At 35.2% G+C, this 20,894-nt stretch overlaps 1 protein-coding gene across 1 annotated transcript in view; it reads left to right on the forward strand.

Moving 5' to 3' along the window:
* The window catches only part of Eml5 (EMAP like 5), a 182,690-nt gene that overhangs the window by 129,977 nt on the left and 31,819 nt on the right, over nt 1-20,894 (forward strand). Inside the window, exons 24-27 of the mRNA XM_071607616.1 lie at nt 774-862; nt 11,119-11,295; nt 15,727-15,928; nt 17,262-17,388. Of these exons, the coding sequence (XP_071463717.1) occupies nt 774-862; nt 11,119-11,295; nt 15,727-15,928; nt 17,262-17,388 (595 nt within the window). The remainder of the gene's footprint in view (nt 1-773; nt 863-11,118; nt 11,296-15,726; nt 15,929-17,261; nt 17,389-20,894) is intronic.

Here is a 20,894-nt window from a genome sequence, read left to right on the forward strand (position 1 = left end):
TTTGGATCTTGTTAGAATCAAAAACCTTGTGAAAAATAAACTGTATTCTCAAAATTATTTTCCACTACTTTATTTTATATCTAAAAGGGAATGCTGTAACTTTCTTAGTACTTTACCTTATGTCATTCAAATGACAGTACAGTAATAAGTTGTTTAGTTTGTGGAATAATATAAATATATTGTACATAAAGATTTTTAGTTAGGTAATGTACTAGTTATTATCTGATAAGTTTGACAAACTTCAAATTTGGAAATATAAATGTTAATGAGTATTTTAACCTCCTTTTCCTATTAGTTAATATGCATTTCCTAAAAATAACCATAATTATATAGCATAATTTAATGAGTATCTTTGTATTTTATGACAGTGTTTGATAAGTTAAAATAAATGTTAAATATTTTAAATGCTACCTTTAAGGGTTATATTTTTATATTTTCAACTTTAATATTTTAAATTAAGGATTCTCTTAGGTATTGCTAAACAAAATACTTGCATGCATTTAAAAAAATTTCAACATTTGTTTCTAAGATTTTTTCAATATGCCTAAAAACAAATAGCTTCTATGTATTTGCATAAATAAAAAATTAAGCTGTTTATAAATTTAATTATATGGAGATTAAGAAAATACAATATCTTAAAATATTTTGATTTGGAGAGGAAAATGATTTTTTATACTTAAGCTTATTTTTTCCCATAAAATTGAAACATTATACTAATGATGTAAGTATTTATATGATATAAGTATGTTCTATATATTTTTTATTTTTTTAAGGAAAGCTTTTACAGGTCAACACTGGTGCTAAAGAACAGTTATTCTTTGAAGCTCCCAGAGGGAAAAAACAAACCATCCCCAATGTGGAGGTAGGAGGACACTGGTGCTTGTAGTGGTGTTCATATGAGTAAAAGTGGTTGGAAAACTTATGCCTACTTTTCATCATTTAGTTACTGTGAAGTTCATTCTCACATTATTTGAATGATATTCTTGGGGTGTGTTTATTTTATTTGGCTAGAATGCGTATAACTATGAAACACCTAAGATAGGTAAAGGAACAGATACTGTTTTAAGTAGAAGAATAAAGCTGGTATTCTAGCTATGCTAGAATCACTTTCCTCAAAGGAAAAGAGGTACCCACTAGTCACTAGTAAGGGACATACCATCTGATTTGAAGTACTGTACATCTGCCACATCTTTGGAACCCATATGCCTATGATGCTTATTAGTAGATTTCTCTTTTTTTAAAAAAAAATTAAGTGTCTTTACTTTTTTGCCTGACAATATTGGATTTTTTGTTTGTTTTGTTTTGGGTGTTTTAGACATGGCCTAGGAAAACATGCTCAGTAAATTTAATATAAAAGTGGCTTTAAAAAAGAAAAATGTATGGGCTTGGGAAATAGCTCAGTTGGTAGAGTTCTTACCTCACATGCACATGGCACCACACACACACAAAAAAAAAAAAAGGAAAAAAATTTTAAAAGATTGTACCAGACAGATTGGGCGCGTTCAGGGTGGTATGGCCGTAGACTTTTTTTTTCTTTCTTTCTTTTCTTTTCTCGCTCTTCTCATCCATTCTCCTCTACCCTTCCCCCTCTGGTCCTCACAACCTCAACATATGTGAAACCTAGAACTTTGCATGAAATTGGACTTTAAGAACTGAATCACCAGAATAGTATAATATAGAGGAATTGCATAGGCCCCACCTCACCCCCCCCTTTATTTTCTCTCTCTCTCTTTCTTTCTTTCCTTGTTATTTTTTTCTTCCTCCCTCTATCCCACTTACAACCTCCTAACTTTTACTATTTATACGTAGGATAATTTTCTAAATACAGATAAGGAGTTTGAATTTATACATTCTTCCATAAATTACCCCTGTCTATTCATTAGAGTTCTACTCCAAAGTTGCTAAATTAGATTAATCCCATACCTTCACTCCTTTCCCCCTTAACATAGCATCCTATCCCTGACCCTGAGTTCTCTATACACCACCAGAAATAGTATGCCTTTTATGAAACTAATGACTATATTCTAAATAATAATTGAAGTCAACATCTGTAGACATAGAGTCTAACTATAAATGTATTAATAATGAAAACTTGCTCATAGATGATGTATTATTGGGAACTGTTAACATTGTTTTTCTCCACAAAATAGAGATTTTAGAACTATACAAGAGCAATATAGATTTATAGGGGGAAAATATTAACACAACAGTCACACAGAGCTGGAAAGAAACGTGAGCAGCACAATTCACAATAGCTAGACTGTGGAGCCAACCTAGATGCCCTTCAGTGGATGAATGGATAAAAAAAATGTGGCATATATACACAATGGAATATTACTCAGCACTAAAAAATAATAAGATCATGGCATTTGCAGGGAAATGGATGGCATTAGAGCAGATTATGCTAAGTGAAGTTAGCCAATCCCAAAAAAACAAATGCTGAATGTCTTCTCTAATGTAAGGGGGGGTGACTCAAAATGGGGTAAGGAGGAAGAGCAGTGGAAGAAGATTACCTCTACATAGGGAAGAGGGGTGGGAGGGAAAGGAAGGGAGAAGGGGAATTGCATGGAAGGTGGAAGGAGACCCTCATCTTTATACAAAACACATGTATGAAGATGTGAGAAAAAAAGAAAAAAAAAAGAACAGCATTTCCTTAGATTAAATAGAGAGAAGTGATGGGAGGGGAGGGGAGGGGTTGGGGGGATAAGAAGGATAGTAGAATAAAACAGACATTATTATTAATATATGTGACTGCATGACCAATATGATTCTGCAACCTGTACACTCAGAAAAATGAGAAATTATATCCCATCTGATTCAAATGATATGTCAAGGTCATTGTACTGTTGTGTGTAACTAATTAAAACAAAAAATTAAAATTAAAAAAAAAAGATTGTACCAGTTGAAAAACATAATGCATAATAGAAATTTAGACATGAACTGTTATGTTTCTTGATTATTCCTTTTTTTTTTTTTTTTTTGCCAGTAAGGATAAATACAGGAGCATCCTACCACTGAGTTAAATCCCTAGACCTCTATGTGTCTTTATATATTTTACTTTGAGATAGGGTCTCCTTGAGTTGCCCAAGTGGGCCTCAAACTAGTGAACCTCCTGAGTACCTGGAATTACTGCACCACTGTGCCTGGCTGTTCCTCGATTATTCACTATCACTGTATGCTCAGCATCTTGAACACACAGTGAGGGCTGGGGATGTAGCTCAGTTGTAGAGTGTTTACCTAGCATGTGTGAGGCTCTGGGGTTGATACCCAACACAGCAAAAAACAATAAAAAGCCCAATCAAGGAAGATGGCCGCTGCTCACGGGGGTTGCTGAAGTCCTGAGCATGGTGCTCAGAGCAGCGGCTTTAATCGAGATTTCGTACAGCGTGTAAGAGCTCCTTTCACCGTTAATCTGTAGCAGACCACTTTGCCAAGCAGCAGGAAGAACAAAGAGATCGAAAAAGAGACGCTTGGCTCCCGGACGCTTTGCCGCCCAGAGCCGCGGGCGCTTTGCTCCCATCTGCTTCCTCTTTTGCTTCGCTCCGGGCAGAAAAGGTGAATGTGTAATCAGCAGTGGATTGTAAGTACCCTAGGCAAAGAAAGCTCAGTGCGCCCCGCCTTTTTTTTTTTTTTTTTGAATATTTTTTATACAGGGATTGTTTGTGGATTGGGATCGTTGGCTGGGCTGCGGTTTCTGTGCCGAAAATCCACTCCGCGGGAGCTGCCATTTGCTTTCTGCCGGCTGTCTTGATGGCTGTGGCTACATTTTCCGGCAGCCGCACCTAGAGGTTGGAGCTGGGCTGCGTGCCGAGCCCTGTCCTCCAAAGGCTGGACCGCAGCCTTGAGCGCCTGGGTCGCCTGTTCGCCGCTGCACCCTCGGGCAGAGCCTGCTCTGGGGTCGTTCTGCATGCCCCTGCGAGGGGACCCGTGCTTCAGAGGAGGGAGCCGGAGAGCCACGGTGGCAGCCGCTTGGGCCCCGGGGGCTGGGCACCGGTCGGCGGCGCAGCTACGGTCGCGGACGAGCAGGGCGCCCCTGAGCGTGGCCCGGGGGAAGAGGCGACGGCGGCAGGGTTTAATTTCTAGAAATCTGGACTGGAAACAGAAGCAGCAGTTTGTATAATCCCAAGAACCTGCTTATGCCAGGAAGCTGTAAGGGCAACATGAATATCATTGAGGAGATCTAACATGGCAGTGGGCGGGGAGAGATCAAGTCTCTGACCTCTTCAACTGCGCGGGCATAGGGAGCTGTAAACTGTATAAATGCTGTTTGCTCAGGATCACTAGGCAATGCTGAGCTGACGTGGATCTGGGGTGTACAGTCTGGGCCCCTCAGAACTCACACACTGAGCCCAGATCGGCTGCATTCAAGCTCTGGTTCGCCTGCTTCTCGTGACTCAGCACTAACGATCCCGCTGAAATAACTGGTTGGCCCTTAGGAACTTTCAGAGGTAAAAACCAACCGAGCCTTCATAGGCAGTGGCCACAGGACTGAAACGGGGATTGGGAGAGACAGTCAGGACCCACCCGTTGCATTGGTCACCCGGCAAAGGGAACGAACGGTCACCATTTACATGTGATACCACCTTGGCAGAGAACTGACGTCACGGGCGGAGGAGATAACTGCATTGAAACCAGCGCAACAGGGCTCCCAGGAGCAGCAGACATGGCGTGTAGCCAGTATTGTGGTGAGCGTCACAGGTGAGCGCGGCCTGGCTTGAGGAAACACAAGAGAAGGCCCTAGGCACTCAGGATTGGAGACCCGCCCAGTCTGTGAGGAAGAGCTGCTACACAGTGATTGGTTCCCACTTAGTGAGAGGAGAAGCTTGACCCAGTGGGCACAGCTCCACCTACTGGAAGAGAAATTAATCGAACTCTATGACTGCATTTATTATTATTATTATTATCATTTTTTTTCTTTTTCTATTTTTTTCTTTCATTTTCAATTTTTTTTTGTTGTTCTTTAACTTTTTTAAAAGTTTCTAATTTTTTTTAATTTTTTAATTTTTATTATAATTTTTTTAATTTTAATTTTCATTATTTTTATTATCATTATTAGTTTTGTAAAAAAAACTTTTTTTCTTTTCTTTCTTTATTTTCTAACTTTTTTGTGTGTGTTTTGTTTTTGTTTCTTTTGTCTTTTCATTTCTTTTCAATTTTCTTATTCCCCCTTCCTTGAATTCTACCTGCCTACTCTCATTCTCTTTAATAACTTCTTCCCTTCCCTTCTAATATCTTTCCTCCCAAGCATCAAATAAATTTATAAGAGTAAACAGTAACTCAGCAGTCAAACAGAACAAGAAGTAACATGAGCAGCATAAAAAAGCAAGGAAGAAAAGGGGTACAAACAATGAAGGACAGCCTAAATATTCAGGAGGACCTAGAGTCAGCAGAAAAATGGTCATATAAAGAACTCAAGGAATGCCTTAGACAGATGGAATGGAACCTTAAAGAGGATACGAGACAGCAAATCCAAACAGTGAAAGAACACTTTGAAAATGAATTACATAAGCAGATAAAAGAAAAAGTTAAGCATCTTTATCAGGAGATAGAGATTATAAAAAAAAATCAAACAATAATTCTAGAAATGAAGGAAACGATAAACCAAATTAAAAACTCAATTGAGAGTATCACTAACAGAGTGGAGCAAGTAGAAGCCAGAACGTCAGATAATGAAGACAAAATATATCATCTTGAAAAGAGCCTAGCCAACTCAGAAAGGCTGGTTAAAAATCACGAGAGAAACATCCAAGAGATATGGGATAACATAAAAAAACCAAACCTACGAGTCATCGGGATAGAAGAAGGTACAGAGATTCAAACCAAGGGAATGAGTAGCCTGCTGAATGAAATAATTACAGAAAACTTTCCAGAAATAAAAAAGGAAACGGATATACAAATTTTAGATGCATACAGGACACCGAGCACACAAAATCTCAGTAGACCAACGCCAAGACACATTGTTATGAAGATATCCAATATACAGAACAAAGAGAAAATATTAAAAGCTACAAGAGAAAGGAGGCAGATTACATTCAGGGGTAAACCAATAAGGTTAACAACGGATTTTTCATCACAGACGCTGAAAGCGAGAAGATCCTGGAACAACGTATTTCAAACACTGAAAGACAATGGATGCCAACCAAGAATTCTGTATCCAGCAAAATTAAGCTTCAGGTACGACAACGAAATAAAAATCTTTCATGATAAACAAAAGCTAAAAGAATTTGCAGCCAGAAAACCAGCATTGCAAAGCATCTTAAGCAAAACACTACACGAGGAAGAAATGAAAAACAATAACCAAAACCATCAGTGGGAAGTGCCTCTATAAAAACAGAGGGCGGGGGGGGGGGGGGGGGGGAAAGCTAACCATGGAGAAACAAACTAAATTAAATTTTAAAAAAAAAGAAGATAAATAATCAAACATGGCTGGAAGTACAAACCATATATCAATAGTAACTTTAAACGTTAAGGGCTTAAACTCTCCAATAAAGCGACATAGGCTGGTAACATGGATTAAAAAAACAAATCCAACAATATGCTGCCTCCAGGAGACACATCGGATTGGAAAAGACATACACAGGCTGAAGGTGAAAGGTTGGGAAAAAATATACCACACACACGGTCCTCGTAAGCAAGCAGGGGTGGCCATCCTCATATCGAATAAAATCGACTTCAAGACTAAGTTAATCAAAAGGGATAAGGAAGGACATTATATACTGTTAAAAGGAACCATTCACCAACAAGACATAACAATTATCAATATTTATGCACCAAATAATGGTGCTGCGACGTTCATAAAACAAATTCTCCTCAAGTTCAAGAATCAAATAGACCACAACACAATAATTATGGGTGACTTCAACACACCTCTCTCACCATTGGACAGATCCTCCAAACAAAAGTTGAATAAAGAAACTATAGAACTCAATATCACAATCAACAACCTAGACTTAACTGACATATATAGAATATACCAACCATCATCAAGTGGATATACTTTTTTCTCAGCAGCACATGGATCCTTCTCAAAAATAGACCATATATTATGCCATAGGGCAACCCTCAGTAAATATACAGGGGTGGAGATAATCCCATGCATTTTATCTGATCATAATGGAATGAAACTGGAAATCAATGATAAAAGAAGGAAGGAAAAATCCTACATCACATGGAAAATGAACAATATGTTACTGAATGATCAATGGGTTACAGAAGACATAAAGGAGGAAATCAAAAAATTCTTAGAGATAAATGAAAATACAGACACAACATATCGGAATCTATGGGACACAATGAAAGCAGTTTTAAGAGGGAAATTCATCGCCTGGAGGTCATTCCTCAAAAAAAGGAAAAACCAACAAATAAATGAGCTCACACTTCATCTCAAAGCCCTAGAAAAGGAAGAGCAAAACAACAGCAAATGTAGCAGAAGGCAAGAAATAATTAAAATCAGAGCGGAAATCAACAAAATTGAAACAAAAGAAACTATTGAAAAAATTAACAAAACTAAAAGTTGGTTCTTTGAAAAAATAAATAAGATCGACAGACCCTTAGCCATGCTAACGAAGAGAAGAAGAGAGAGAACTCAAATTACTAACATACGGGATGAAAAAGGCAATATCACAACAGACGCTACAGAAATACAGAAGACAATTAGAAATTATTTTGAAAACGTATATTCCAATAAAATAGAAGATAGTGAAGACATCGATAAATTCCTTAAGTCATATGATTTGCCCAGACTGAGTCAGGAGTATACTCACAACTTAAACAGACCAATATCAATAGATGAAATAGAAGAAGCAATCAAAAGACTTCCAACCAAGAAAAGCCCAGGACCCGATGGGTATACAGCGGAGTTTTACAAAACCTTTAAGGAAGAATTAATACCAATACTTTTCAAGCTATTTCAGGAAATAGAAAAAGAGGGAGCTCTGCCAAATTCATTCTATGAGGCCAACATCACCCTGATTCCGAAACCAGACAAAGACACCTCAAAGAAAGAAACTACAGACTAATATCTCTGATGAACCTAGATGCAAAAATCCTCAATAAAATTCTGGCGAATCGGATACAAAGGCACATCAAAAAAATTGTGCACCATGATCAAGTAGGATTCATCCCTGGGATGCAAGGATGGTTCAATATACGGAAATCAATAAATGTTATTCACCACATCAATAGACTTAAAGATAAGAACCATATGATCATCTCGATAGATGCAGAAAAAGCATTCGACAAAGTACAGCATCCCTTTATGTTCAAAACATTAGAAAAACTAGGAATAACAGGAACTTACCTCGACATACTAAAAGCTGTCTATGCTAAGCCTCAGGCTAGCATCATTCTCAATGGTGAAAAATTGAAGGCATTCCCCCTAAAATCTGGAACAAGACAGGAATGCCCTCTATCACCACTTCTATTCAATATAGTTCTCGAAACACTGGCCAGAGCAATTAGACAGACGAAAGAAATTAAAGGCATAAAAATAGGAAAGGAAGAACTTAAATTATCACTATTTGCAGAAGACATGATTCTATACCTAGAAGACCCAAAAGGGTCCACAAAAAAACTACTAGAACTAATAAATGAATTCTGCAAAGTGGCAGGATATAAAATCAACACGCATAAATCAAAGGCATTTCTGTATATCAGCGACAAAACTTCTGAAACGGAAATGAGGAAAAACACTCCATTCACAATATCCTCAAAAAAAATAAAATACTTGGGAATCAACCTAACAAAAGAGGTGAAGGATTTATACAATGAAAACTACAAAACCCTAAAAAGAGAAGTAGAAGAAGATCTTAGAAGATGGAAAACTTTACCCTGTTCATGGATAGGCAGAACTAACATCATCAAAATGGCGATATTACCAAAAGTTCTCTATAGGTTTAATGCAATGCCAATCAAAATCCCAATGGCATTTCTTGTAGAAATAGATAAAGCAATCATGAAATTCATATGAAAAAATAAAAGACGCAGAATAGCAAAAGCAATTCTAAGCAGGAAGTGTGAATCAGGTGGTATAGCGATACTGGATTTAAAACTATATTACAGAGCAATAGTAACAAAAATAGCATGGTACTGGTACCAAAACAGGCGGGTGGACCAATGGTACAGAATAGAGGACACAGAGACTAATCCACAAAGCTACAACTATCTTATATTTGATAAAGGAGCTAAAAGCATGCAATGGAGGAAGGATAGCATCTTCAACAAATGGTGTCGGGAAAACTGGAAATCCATATGCAACAAAATGAAACTGAATCCCCTCCTCTCGCCATGCACAAAAGTTAACTCAAAGTGGATCAAGGAGCTAGATATCAAATCAGAGACTCTATGTCTGATAGAAGAAAAAGTTGGCTCCGATCTACATATTGTGGGGTCGGGCTCCAAATTCCTTAATAGGACACCCATAGCACAAAAGTTAATAACAAGAATCAACAAATGGGACTTACTTAAACTGAAAAGTTTTTTCTCAGCAAGAGAAACAATAAGAGAGGTAAATAGGGAGCCTACATCCTGGGAACAAATTTTTACTCCTCACACTTCAGATAGAGCCCTAATATCCAGAGTATACAAAGAACTCAAAAAATTAAACAATAAGAAAACAAATAACCCAATCAACAAATGGGCCAAAGACCTGAACAGACACTTCTCAGAGGAGGACATACAATCAATCAACAAGTACATGAAAAAATGCTCACCATCACTAGCAGTCAGAGAAATGCAAATCAAAACCACCCTAAGATACCATCTCACTCCAGTAAGATTTGCAGCCATTATGAAGCCAAACAACAAGAAGTGCTGGAGAGGATGTGGGGAAAAGGCTACTCTTGTAAATTGCTGGTGGGACTGCAAACTGGTGCAGCCAATTTGGAAAGCAGTATGGAGATTCCTGGGAAAGCTGGGAATGGAACCACCATTTGACCCAGCTATTGCCCTTCTCGGACTATTCCCTTAAAAGAGCATACTACAGGGATACTGCTACATCGATGTTCATAGCAGCACAATTCACAATCGCTAGACTGTGGAACCAACCCAGATGCCCTTCAATATATGAATGGATAAAAAAAAATGTGGCATTTATACACAATGGAGTATTATACAGCACTAAAAAATGACAAAATCATGGAATTTGCAAGGAAATGGATGGCACTAGAGCAGATTATGCTTAGTGAAGCTAGCCAATCCCTAAAAAACAAATACCAAATGTCTTCTTTGATATAATGAGAGCAACTAAGAACAAAGCAGGGAGGAAGAGCAGGAAGAAAAGATTAACATTAAACAGAGACATGAGGTGGGAGGCAAAGGGAGAGAAAAGGGAAATTGCATGGTAATGGAGGGAGATCCTCATTGTTATACAAAATTACATATAAGAGGTTGTGAGGGGAATGGGAAAATAAACAAGGAGAGAAATGAATTACAGTAGATGGGGTAGAGAGAGAGAAGATGGGAGGGGAGGGGAGGGGAGATAGTAGAGGATAGGAAAGGTAGCAGAATACAACAGTTACTAATAGGGCATTATGTAAAAATGCAGATGTGTAACCGACGTGATTCTGCAATCTGTATTTGGGGTAAAATTGGGAGTTCAAAACCCACTTGAATCAAATGTATGAAATATGATATGTCAAGAGCTTTGTAATGTTTTGAACAACCAATTAAAAAAAAAAAAAAAAGAGTCCGTGGAGTCTTCTGAACAAGGGATAGGGGTGGGGAATAAAAGAGGAGAAAAAAAAAAAAGCCCAATCAAGAACATATATGGGGCTGGAGTTGTGGCTCAGTGGTAGAGTGCTCGCCTACCACTGGGGCACTGGTTTTGAACCTCAGTACCACATAAATGTAAAATACAGATATTGTATCCACCTAAAACTTAAAAATAAATGTTTTTTAAAAAAGAACACATACTAAATATATAATGAGGACTTCCTGAATAATATTATATTAAATTTTTTCTGCAAGAACTAGTAGACTGTGAGAATCTATAAAACCATGCCAACTAATGATTTGTTTTTCTATTAATATTTAATTTCACTTGTGACATGTAATAACAAAGATGAATGTTCAGATTTTGGTTGTCAATTTAGATATTACACAGTAATTTTCTCTTTTTAGGTAGAAAAAATTAGTTGGGCATCATGGACAAGTGTGCTTGGTCTATGCTGTGAGGGAATTTGGCCAGTAATTGGAGAAGTCACAGATGTAACTGCCTCTTGCCTCACCAGTGACAGAATGGTCCTAGCTACAGGCGATGATTTGGGATTCGTGAAGTTATTTAAATATCCTGCTAAAGTATGTATTTTTCTTTAACTTTCCTAATGATCATAATTATGAAAACGATTAAGATAATGTTCCTTCATAGTATTTCATCCTATTGTAATAGGAATAATACATGTGTAAAATGTAATGTTATACCACAAAAGGTTCAGAATTATGTTTCCTATTCTTGGAACCATATTATTTTTATCTAGAATAAGTATTATAATCTATGATTCTGTGCCTAAAGTTATATATTATATTTTACAGATTTTTTTAGTATTGAATAATGTAAATTTCCTTTTTAAAAACTCATTCCTTTTATTCCCAATATTAAATTAAGCTATTTAACTATTTTCATTATTTATAAATAAATAAACAAAAGGTCCATCAATAACTAAAAAAGAAATTTTAAAAAAGAGAATAATATAAACTATATGTATGGCTTTTAAAGAGACAATGTTTTAACCAAATACTAAATACTAAATACCCCCATAAAATTAAAATAAACAACAGTGATTTAATGTGATTAATGATGTTTTATTGAAACCAAACTATACAGATTCTTTGGAGCTCTCTGTGTCTATGTTATGTTATGTGATTGCTCAATTCTTATTTCACTTTCCCATATTCAAACTACTGCAAAATGTTAGGCTTCTGTTTAGCACAAAAGTAAAATTTATGTACCAAAGCCAATAAACGCCTGCCTGCTTACCTTCTCTTTCTCCCTCCCTCTATTGCTTCCTCCCTCCCTTCTTTCTACTGGTCATTGAACCCAGCGCACTCTACCCCACTGAGCTACATCCCCAGCCCTTTTTATTTTTCATTTTGAAATGAGTCTTGTTAAATTGCCCAGGCTGGGCTTTCTACTTCAGCCTCCTGAGGAGCTGGGATTACAAGTATGCACTACCATGCCCACTTCAGATGTATTTATTTCTTAATTCACATAAATTAAGTTATATATTATAATCTAGCACCAACAAGAACATAAACATAAATTTGAAATAATGCATCAAATCATTTTGATATTCAGTTCATTTTTAAAATTTTATTATTATTTTTTATTTATATATAACAGCAGAATGCATTACAATTCTTATCACATAATATATACCACATTTTTTCATATCTATGGTTGTATACAAAGTATATTCACACCAATTCATTTCTTCATACATGTACTTTGGATAATAATGATCATCACATTCCACCATCGTTTCTAACCCCATGCCCCCTCCCTACCCCTCCAACCCTTCTGCCCTATCTAGAGTTCGTCTGTTGCTTCCATGCTCCCTCTCCCTATTCCACTATGAATCAGCCTCCTTATATCAAAGAAAACATTCAGCATTTGGTTATTTGGGATTGGCTAAATTCACTTAGCATTCATTAACTTCCCGACTCCATCCATTTACCTGCAAATGCCATGATCTTATTCTCTTTTATTGCTGAGTAATATTCCATTGTGTATATATGCCACATTTTTTAAATCCATCTATTGAAGGGCACTTAGTTTGGTTCCATAGTTGAGCTGTTGTGAATTGTGCTGCTACAAACATTGATGTGGCTGTGTCCCTGCTGTATGCTGTTTTTAAGACCTTTGAGTATAGACCGAGGAGAGTATGGATAGCTGGGTCAAATGGTGGTTCCATTCCCAATATCCCAAGAAATCTCCATACTGCTTTCCATATTGGCTGCACCAATTTGCAGTCCCAACAGCTATGTATGAGTGTACCCTTTTCTCCATATCCTCGCCAACGCTTATTGTTGTTTGTCTTCATAATAGCTGCTATTCTGACTGGAGTGATCTATGCTAAGCCCCAGGCCAACATCATTCTAAATGGAGAAAAATTGAAGACATTCCCTCTAAAAACTAGAACAAGACAGGAATGCCCTCTTTTATCACTTCTATTTAACATAATTATTTTTGTAAGAGAGAGAGAGAGAATTTTTTATTTTTTTTTTTAGTTTTCGGTGGACACAACATCTTTATTTTTTTATTTTTATGTGGTGCTGAGGATTGAACCCAGCGCCCGCATATGCCAGGCAAGTGCGCTACCGCTTGAGCCACATCCCCAGCCCTTAACATAATTCTTGAAACACTGGCCAGAGCAATTAGACACACGAAAGAAATTAAAGGGCTACACATAGGAAAAGAAGAACTCGAATTAGCACTATTTGCTGATGATATGATTCTATACCTAGAATACCCTAAAAGTTCCACCAGAAAACTTCTAGAACTGGTAAATGAATTCAGCAAAATAGCAGGATATAAAATCAACACCCATAAATCAAAGGCATTTCTGTATACCAGTGATAAATCCACAGAAATGGAAACAAGGAAAACCATCCCATTTTCAATAGCCTCAAAAAAATAAAAATAAAATACTTAGGAATCAACTTAACGAAAGAGGTGAAAGATCTATATAATGAAAATTCCAGAACCCTAAAGAAAGAAGTCAAAGAAGACCTTAGGAGATGGAAAGATCTACCTTGCTCTTGGAGAGGCAGAATTAATATTATTAAAATGACCATACTTCCAAAAGCACTATACAGTTTTAATGCAATTCTGATCAAAATCTCAATGACATTCCTCATAGAAATAGAAAAAGCAATCATGAAATTCATCTGGAAAAATAAGAGACCCAGAATAGCTAAAGCAATCATTAGCAGGAAGAATGAAGCAGGTGGCCTCACTATACCAGACCTTAACCTATACTACAGAGCAATAGTAACAAAAATGACATGGTATTGGCACCAAAACAGACTGGTAGACCAATGGTACAGAATAGAGGACACAGAGAGTAACCCTCAAAATTACATTAATTTATATTAGACAAAGGTGCCAAGAACATGCATTGGAGAAAAGATAGCCTTTTCAACAGATGGTGCTGGGAAAACTGGAAATCCATATGCAACAAAATGAAATTAAACCCCTATCTCTCACCATGCATAAAACTCAACTCAAAATGGATCAAGGACTTAGGAATAAAACCAGGGACCCTGCGTCTAATAGAAGAAAAAGTAGGCCCTAATCTCCATCATGTGGGATTAGGCCCCAACTTCCTTAATAAGACTCCTATAGAGCAAAAATTAAAATGAAGAAGCAATAAATGGGATGGACTCAAACTAAAAAGTTTCTTCTCAGCAAAAGAAACAATCTGTGAGGTGAATAGACAGCTTATATCTTGGGAGCAAATCTTTACCGCTCACACATCAGATAGAGCACTAATCTCTAGGATATATAAAGAATTCAAAAAGTTAAACACCAAAAAAACAAATAACCCAATCAATAAATGGGCCAAGGACATGAACAGACACTTCTCAGAAGATGATGTACAATCAGTCAACAAATACATGAAAAAACATTCATCATCGAGATATTAGAGAAACTCAATTCATTATGATACTCTGTTCATAACACCCATATTATTTTTTGTAGATCAGCACTGAAATGAAGACACAGGCTTAAAACTCATTGGAGGGCTGAGGTTCTGGCTTAATGGTAGAGCCAGCATGCGTGAGGCACCACATAGAAATAAATAAATGAAGATATTGTGTTCATTTACAACTAAAAATATTTTAAAAATAAAAACCTCCAGGGAAACTCAGATATTCAAAAACACTACATAGAGCCTACTTTAGATACATATATGAGCTAGAACCTTAGTAGATTAAGAACATTCTATTAAGACAGTTATCAGTCAGAAACTTCATTCCAGCATTCCAAATGATGTAGATCCTTTAGGAATAAGTTTAGGATACTGGTCTACAGATTCCTTCCTTCTTCACCCCAATGCTAATAAATCTACATAACAATTATTTTTAATACATATATTTCTCCATATAATATACTGTATTAACTATATTGTTACTCCATTGAACAGTTGAGGTATTTAAATTTTACTGCTATAAGTAAATAATATGATAAGTATTTTTCACATACGTAGCATGTTCTTAGCATAGATATCCAAAAGGCAGATTGGTGAGACAAAAGTACATACAGGATCTGTGTATTTATCTTAGTGATAGAGTACTTGGCTAGCATTTGCAAGCCCTGGGTTTGATTCTCAGCAGTGCCAAATATATGTATGTATTTTTTTAATGCTTTTAATGCGGTATACCACATTGGTTTCCAAAAAAGTTAATTGTACTAGCAATGTGTGAAACTACTAGTTTCATCCTGTCCTCACCAGGTTTGGGAATTGTTACTCTTATTTAATTGGTTAAATATTAAAGTATTTAATTGGTTAAAACATTTTCTCTTTAGCACACTTGTTATTTTTTTATTCTAGGGTATTTCAATATTTTCTTGTGTTTTTATTTATGTTGCATTTGGAATGACTGATTTCAAAACATATATTAAGGAAAATTAAATATAACTAAAAATATAATTAGTTCAGAAATATAATTACAATTTTTCAAATAATGAAACTTCTCAGAAAAAGTTTGCATTTTTATTATCTCTAGGGAAAATTTGGAAAATTTAAGAGGTATGTGGCCCATAGCACACATGTCACAAATGTTCGCTGGACTTATGATGACAGCATGTTGGTGACCCTAGGAGGTGCAGATATGTCTTTAATGGTATGGACAAATGAGATGGAAAGTTATCGAGAAAGAAGGCCTTGTGATAGTGAGGAATCTGATGTAGATTCCGAAGAAGGTGGAGGTATGTCATTTAAAACACTTTAACAGAAACATATAAAAAATACAGCACTGATTTAAACTATAGAATTTAAAGTAATAATAATACTTTAATAACTGTGGTATTGGGGCTGGGGATGTGGCTCAAATGGTAGCACGCTCGCCTAGCATGCGTGAGGCACTGGGTTCAATTCTCAGCACCACACAAAAATAAAATAAAGATATTGTGTCCACCTAAAAACTAAAAAATGAATATTTAAAAAATAATTGTGGTATTGGTGTTTTTGGTTAGTTTTATACAAAAATTGGCTTTATAATTCAAGAATAGCAGACTGGCAAGTATTAATACTTAGCTATTCTTCATCTACAAATGTAAGACAACCATACTTTAAATAAATACTATTAAAATGAATTTTATATATTTGAACTTTATATTTTAAAACATTTTCTTAATGTACTAATAATACTAGCTCATTATATAAAATATATTTTGCAATAAAGAATAAACACAGACTTTATAATTCAACCACTCAAAGTTAATCTCTGTAAACATTTGGGGTTTATCCTAAGGTATATGTGCATTTGTATACATAATTTTTTTAACATGAACTTGTAGCTTTTTTTTTTTTTTCCTTTTTGGTACTGGGGATTGAACCCAAGGGCACTTCACTTTAACATTAACCTACATCCCCAACCATTTTTATTGATTATTTTGGTTTTTTTTTTTTTTTATACCAGGGATTGAACTCAGGGGCTCTTAACCACTGAGACATCCCCAGACCTTTTTTTAATTTTATTTAGAAATAGGGTGGAACTAAGTTTCTTAGAACCTCAATAAGTTGCTGAGGCTGGCTTTGAATTTGGAATCCTGCTGCCTCAGCCTCCCCAGCAGCTGGATTTACAGGTGTGTGCCACTGCACCCAGCTTTATTTATTATTTTGAGACAGACTCTGATGAATTACTAAGGATCTTGATAAGTTATAGAGTCTAGCCTCAAATTTGTGATCCTCCTGCCTCAGCCTCCCATGTTGCTGGGATTATAGGTATGCATCATTGCACATGGCCTATAGCTTGCTGTTATCTCTTAGTGATACTTAAAAAACATCATTATGTGGCTGGGGATATGGCTAAGTGGTAGAATGCTATGCCTAGCTTGCATGAGGCCCTGGGTTTGATCCCCAGCACTAAAAAATATATTTATATATAAAATATTTTACTACTTAATTTTTGCTGGATGCATATTCCATAATTTGATTATGGCACAATTTACTTGACATTGGACATCATTATATCTAAATTACAAGATCACAATTGATCTCAGTTATCACTTAAAGAATAACTTTATATTTTGATGGTAGGCTATGATAGTGATGTTACAAGGGAGAATGAAATTACTTATACCGTCAGAGCCTTATCAACAAATATTCGCCCAATGTTTGGAACCAAGCCTCATTTGCAACAGAAAGAACCTTCAGCTGATGAGAGGTAACAATAAAGTTTAAAATTAAATGAAAGAAAAGATACTTGTATTAAAATTAAATTCGTTATTTAACTAAATGTGTTTCCTACAAATATTAAATATCAGTGATATTCTTGCTTTATTTGGTTGCCAGAACTCTTACAAAATGTTTGTCCTTAAATACTTTTTTAAAAATATTTTTTAGTTGTCAATGGACCTTTATTTTATTTATTGATATGTGGTGCTGAGAATCAAACCCATTGTCTCACACATGCTAGGCAAGCACTCTGCCACTGAGCCACAACCCCAGCCCCCTTAAATACTTTATGGTGGTAACAGTGTCTTTTCAAGTAGTTTGGAGAATGTTGCCATATATGTAGAAAGTTTATATGATTAAAGTAACCTTTTACTTGCCAAGTGTGTTAAATATATTTGATGACATTGGGGAAGATAATAAAATTGAATCCAGTGCCCAGAACCTTGTAGGAAGCATGTGTGCAGAGACATGGCCTTTTTTTTAATGGCCCATCTATCAACATGCCCTTAATTGAGGGTTGACAACATTTCAAAAATTTTTCAAAAAATGGCAGGTTGAAGTATAGCTTGTTTTTAAAGGGAATTATTGATCTTGGTTTAGAATCAGTAAATTAAAAATAAGGATATATACACAGAAGTTTTATTGGAAAATAACTTTTAAATAATGTCTCTGAGCTAGATGAGCTAGATGAGAGAAACTGTGAACCTAATGGTTTTTAAATCAAAGATGGAAAGCAGTAAAGAGACATATGAGGGCTGGGAACGTAGCCCACTTGTCTAGCGCATATGAGGCCCTGGGTTCCATCCCCAGGAACGCCCACACACACACACACACACACACACACACAAAAGGCAATATGGCATGGACTTCAAAAGTGGAGAGGTTTTAAGAAATGATAAAGGAATAGATTATCAGAAACAGAAGTGAGAAATGAAGGAGTGAAAGCTGAGAACATCAGTGACTTCTGAAGAAAGCTGTGACAAGGAAAATATTATTATAAGAAACTAGTAAGAGTATTTGAGGGAAAAACTAAAAATGAAACCTATGAATTTAATATTCAGGGAAAGGGATAAAGTAAAAGGCATGTGATGTACCTTAATGATGGGGGAGAGGACAACTAGAGATTTTGATGAGCTGACTAATCCCAGCATCCCAGGAAGTCTAGGTGCAATGTTGAGGCTATAACACCTTCTAAGCTCCTATTCAAGGTACTCAGTTTGCTGTAGGATACCTCAGATAACTGTACGGGGAGGTCAGGAAAAGGTAGAGAGTAATCATTTTGTTATGCATAAAGAGGCAAAGTATAAAAGAATGTGTAGGAATGTTATCATGACAAAATCTAAATACTTGTATAAAATTCTAGATAGAAGCAGCTGGGTAGAAAGAGCATCACACAATGCAAAGGACATGGATTTTGGAGCCAGATAATTGGGCTAACATACTCATTTTTATCATTTACCAGTTGTATAACCTTGAAAAGTCTTCATTCTTTCTGAACCTCAGTTTCCTAAGTGGCAAAATGAGCACTATAATTCCTCATTTATGGATTATTTCAAGGTTGATATGAAATAATATACATCAATAATTAAGATAGTAGGTCTTCACCATTGGCATCCTCACCTTGGAATGAAATACAGAGTAACCTGAGGAGATAGTTAAATACTGAAACACTGTTTTTCTTTGTTTTTTAATTAAATATTCACAAAGTAATGAGCACTATGTATTTCTTTATTAATTAGAGGAATACATATAAATATGTAAATGTGAATGTTCTTAAGTAGAATATTGCAGAATAATGCTTACTACTATTACTTAATGAAAACCAAACATCCCAAGTAATGAGAAGTGAGAAGTGTTTTATAGGGAGGAAGAACTGTAGACATTCTCATAAATCTCTTCCATATGTTCTGTTGATTTTTTTAAAAGAAAAAAATTATTAGAGAAGTTTGGTATGTGACCTAATTTGAATCTGTATGCCATCATTCCTGGTAAAACACTTCAATTTAAATTTCCTTCCTCAGTGCTGAAATGACCACATTCTGACTGGTGGAAATTATTTTCCTGTTCCTGAAGAATGAGTAACACTGTTGTAACTGTAATCAGCAAAGATTTTTGAAGTTAAATTTTTTACAGATTACTTTTTGAAATTGTTTCACATTTTGTTCTCAATTTTTTTTACAAAGTCAGTTCTGCTAAATTCTCATAAAAATGATGAGACAGAGATCATTAATGTAATCACAAGAGAAGTTGTTCTTACAAAATGATAGAATCAAAGGGGATAAAAAGTAAGACATATTTCTTTGGGCCATTTTTTAATATATTACTAAGGAGATAATACAGTCTATGTAAATAATTTTCAGTACTTTAAATAAAATCTATTATTGTCATCAAATGTGAAACAAAACATTTTTAAATGATTAAAACAAACACATATCAAATACCTTATCTTCTTTAATGGAAATTGTTTTGATGACAACTAATAACTTCTCTGGTTGATATTTCTGTAGATTTTTTTTCTCTAAGTAATTTTAATAATTTTGTTTTTTTTTTCTTTTATTAAATGTTTTTGTAGCAAATCTTATCTATCTAAAGTAATTCATTTTGGTCAAATTCCCAATATTTTTAATAAAAACATTCAAAATAATGTGACATAAAATTTAGGCATTTTTGTATTTCCTTATGTTTCTATTGATATGTTACTTTTACTATATTTACTAAACTGCTATAATTATTCCTTATAATTTTCATGTGTTTCCCTTCTTTTTTCCTTTAATTCCTTTCAAAGGCAGGGTATAGTAAGGTAAGTGTTTTATGAAAGAACAGTTTTCACTCAAATATTTACTCTTCATTCTATTTTGATCTTTATAGTTTTTTCCCTATGAACTAATTAACTATATTTGTCAATAAACAATTAAAAAATGAAATAGGACAAATCCAACAAGGGAGTTATATTTTTAGATACAGTAAATGGTTGGTATTATGAAGGTCTTCATTGTGATTATTTAATTTTACAATAATGTTCTATATAACTTTACATTTTCCTTAACTTTCAGAGGCTCATAAAAAAACAGCTATACATATTTATCAGTGAGAGATTATTCAGTTTATAAATCTGTTATCTTCATTTAATAAACATTTACTCTACCCTTTAAAATAGGCTAATATAGTATATTTGTATATTTAATAAAATGGCCTGAATAAGACAGACTCAGGGGGTGCTTTTATAGCTACCTTCAGTGAGATGAAAATGTCCTCAGAGAGCTTCTGAAATGGGACATTATAGAAATTAATAGTCAAATTTTAGAAGTAAAAAAATTAACACTAGAAAAATGTTGGGAGATAAGGATGAAAACAGTAGATTTGAGATCAGATTATACATACTCACAAATAGTAGGCACTCCTGAATATTTGATGGCATGAATTAATTATCTGTGAAATTCTGTGTTTTAAGCAAGGTAATGTGCAAAGATGAGTTCAGAGTATGATACACCCTTT

Source organism: Marmota flaviventris, chromosome 2, assembly GCF_047511675.1.
Source record: "Marmota flaviventris isolate mMarFla1 chromosome 2, mMarFla1.hap1, whole genome shotgun sequence".
Classification (NCBI taxonomy): domain Eukaryota; kingdom Metazoa; phylum Chordata; class Mammalia; order Rodentia; family Sciuridae; genus Marmota; species Marmota flaviventris.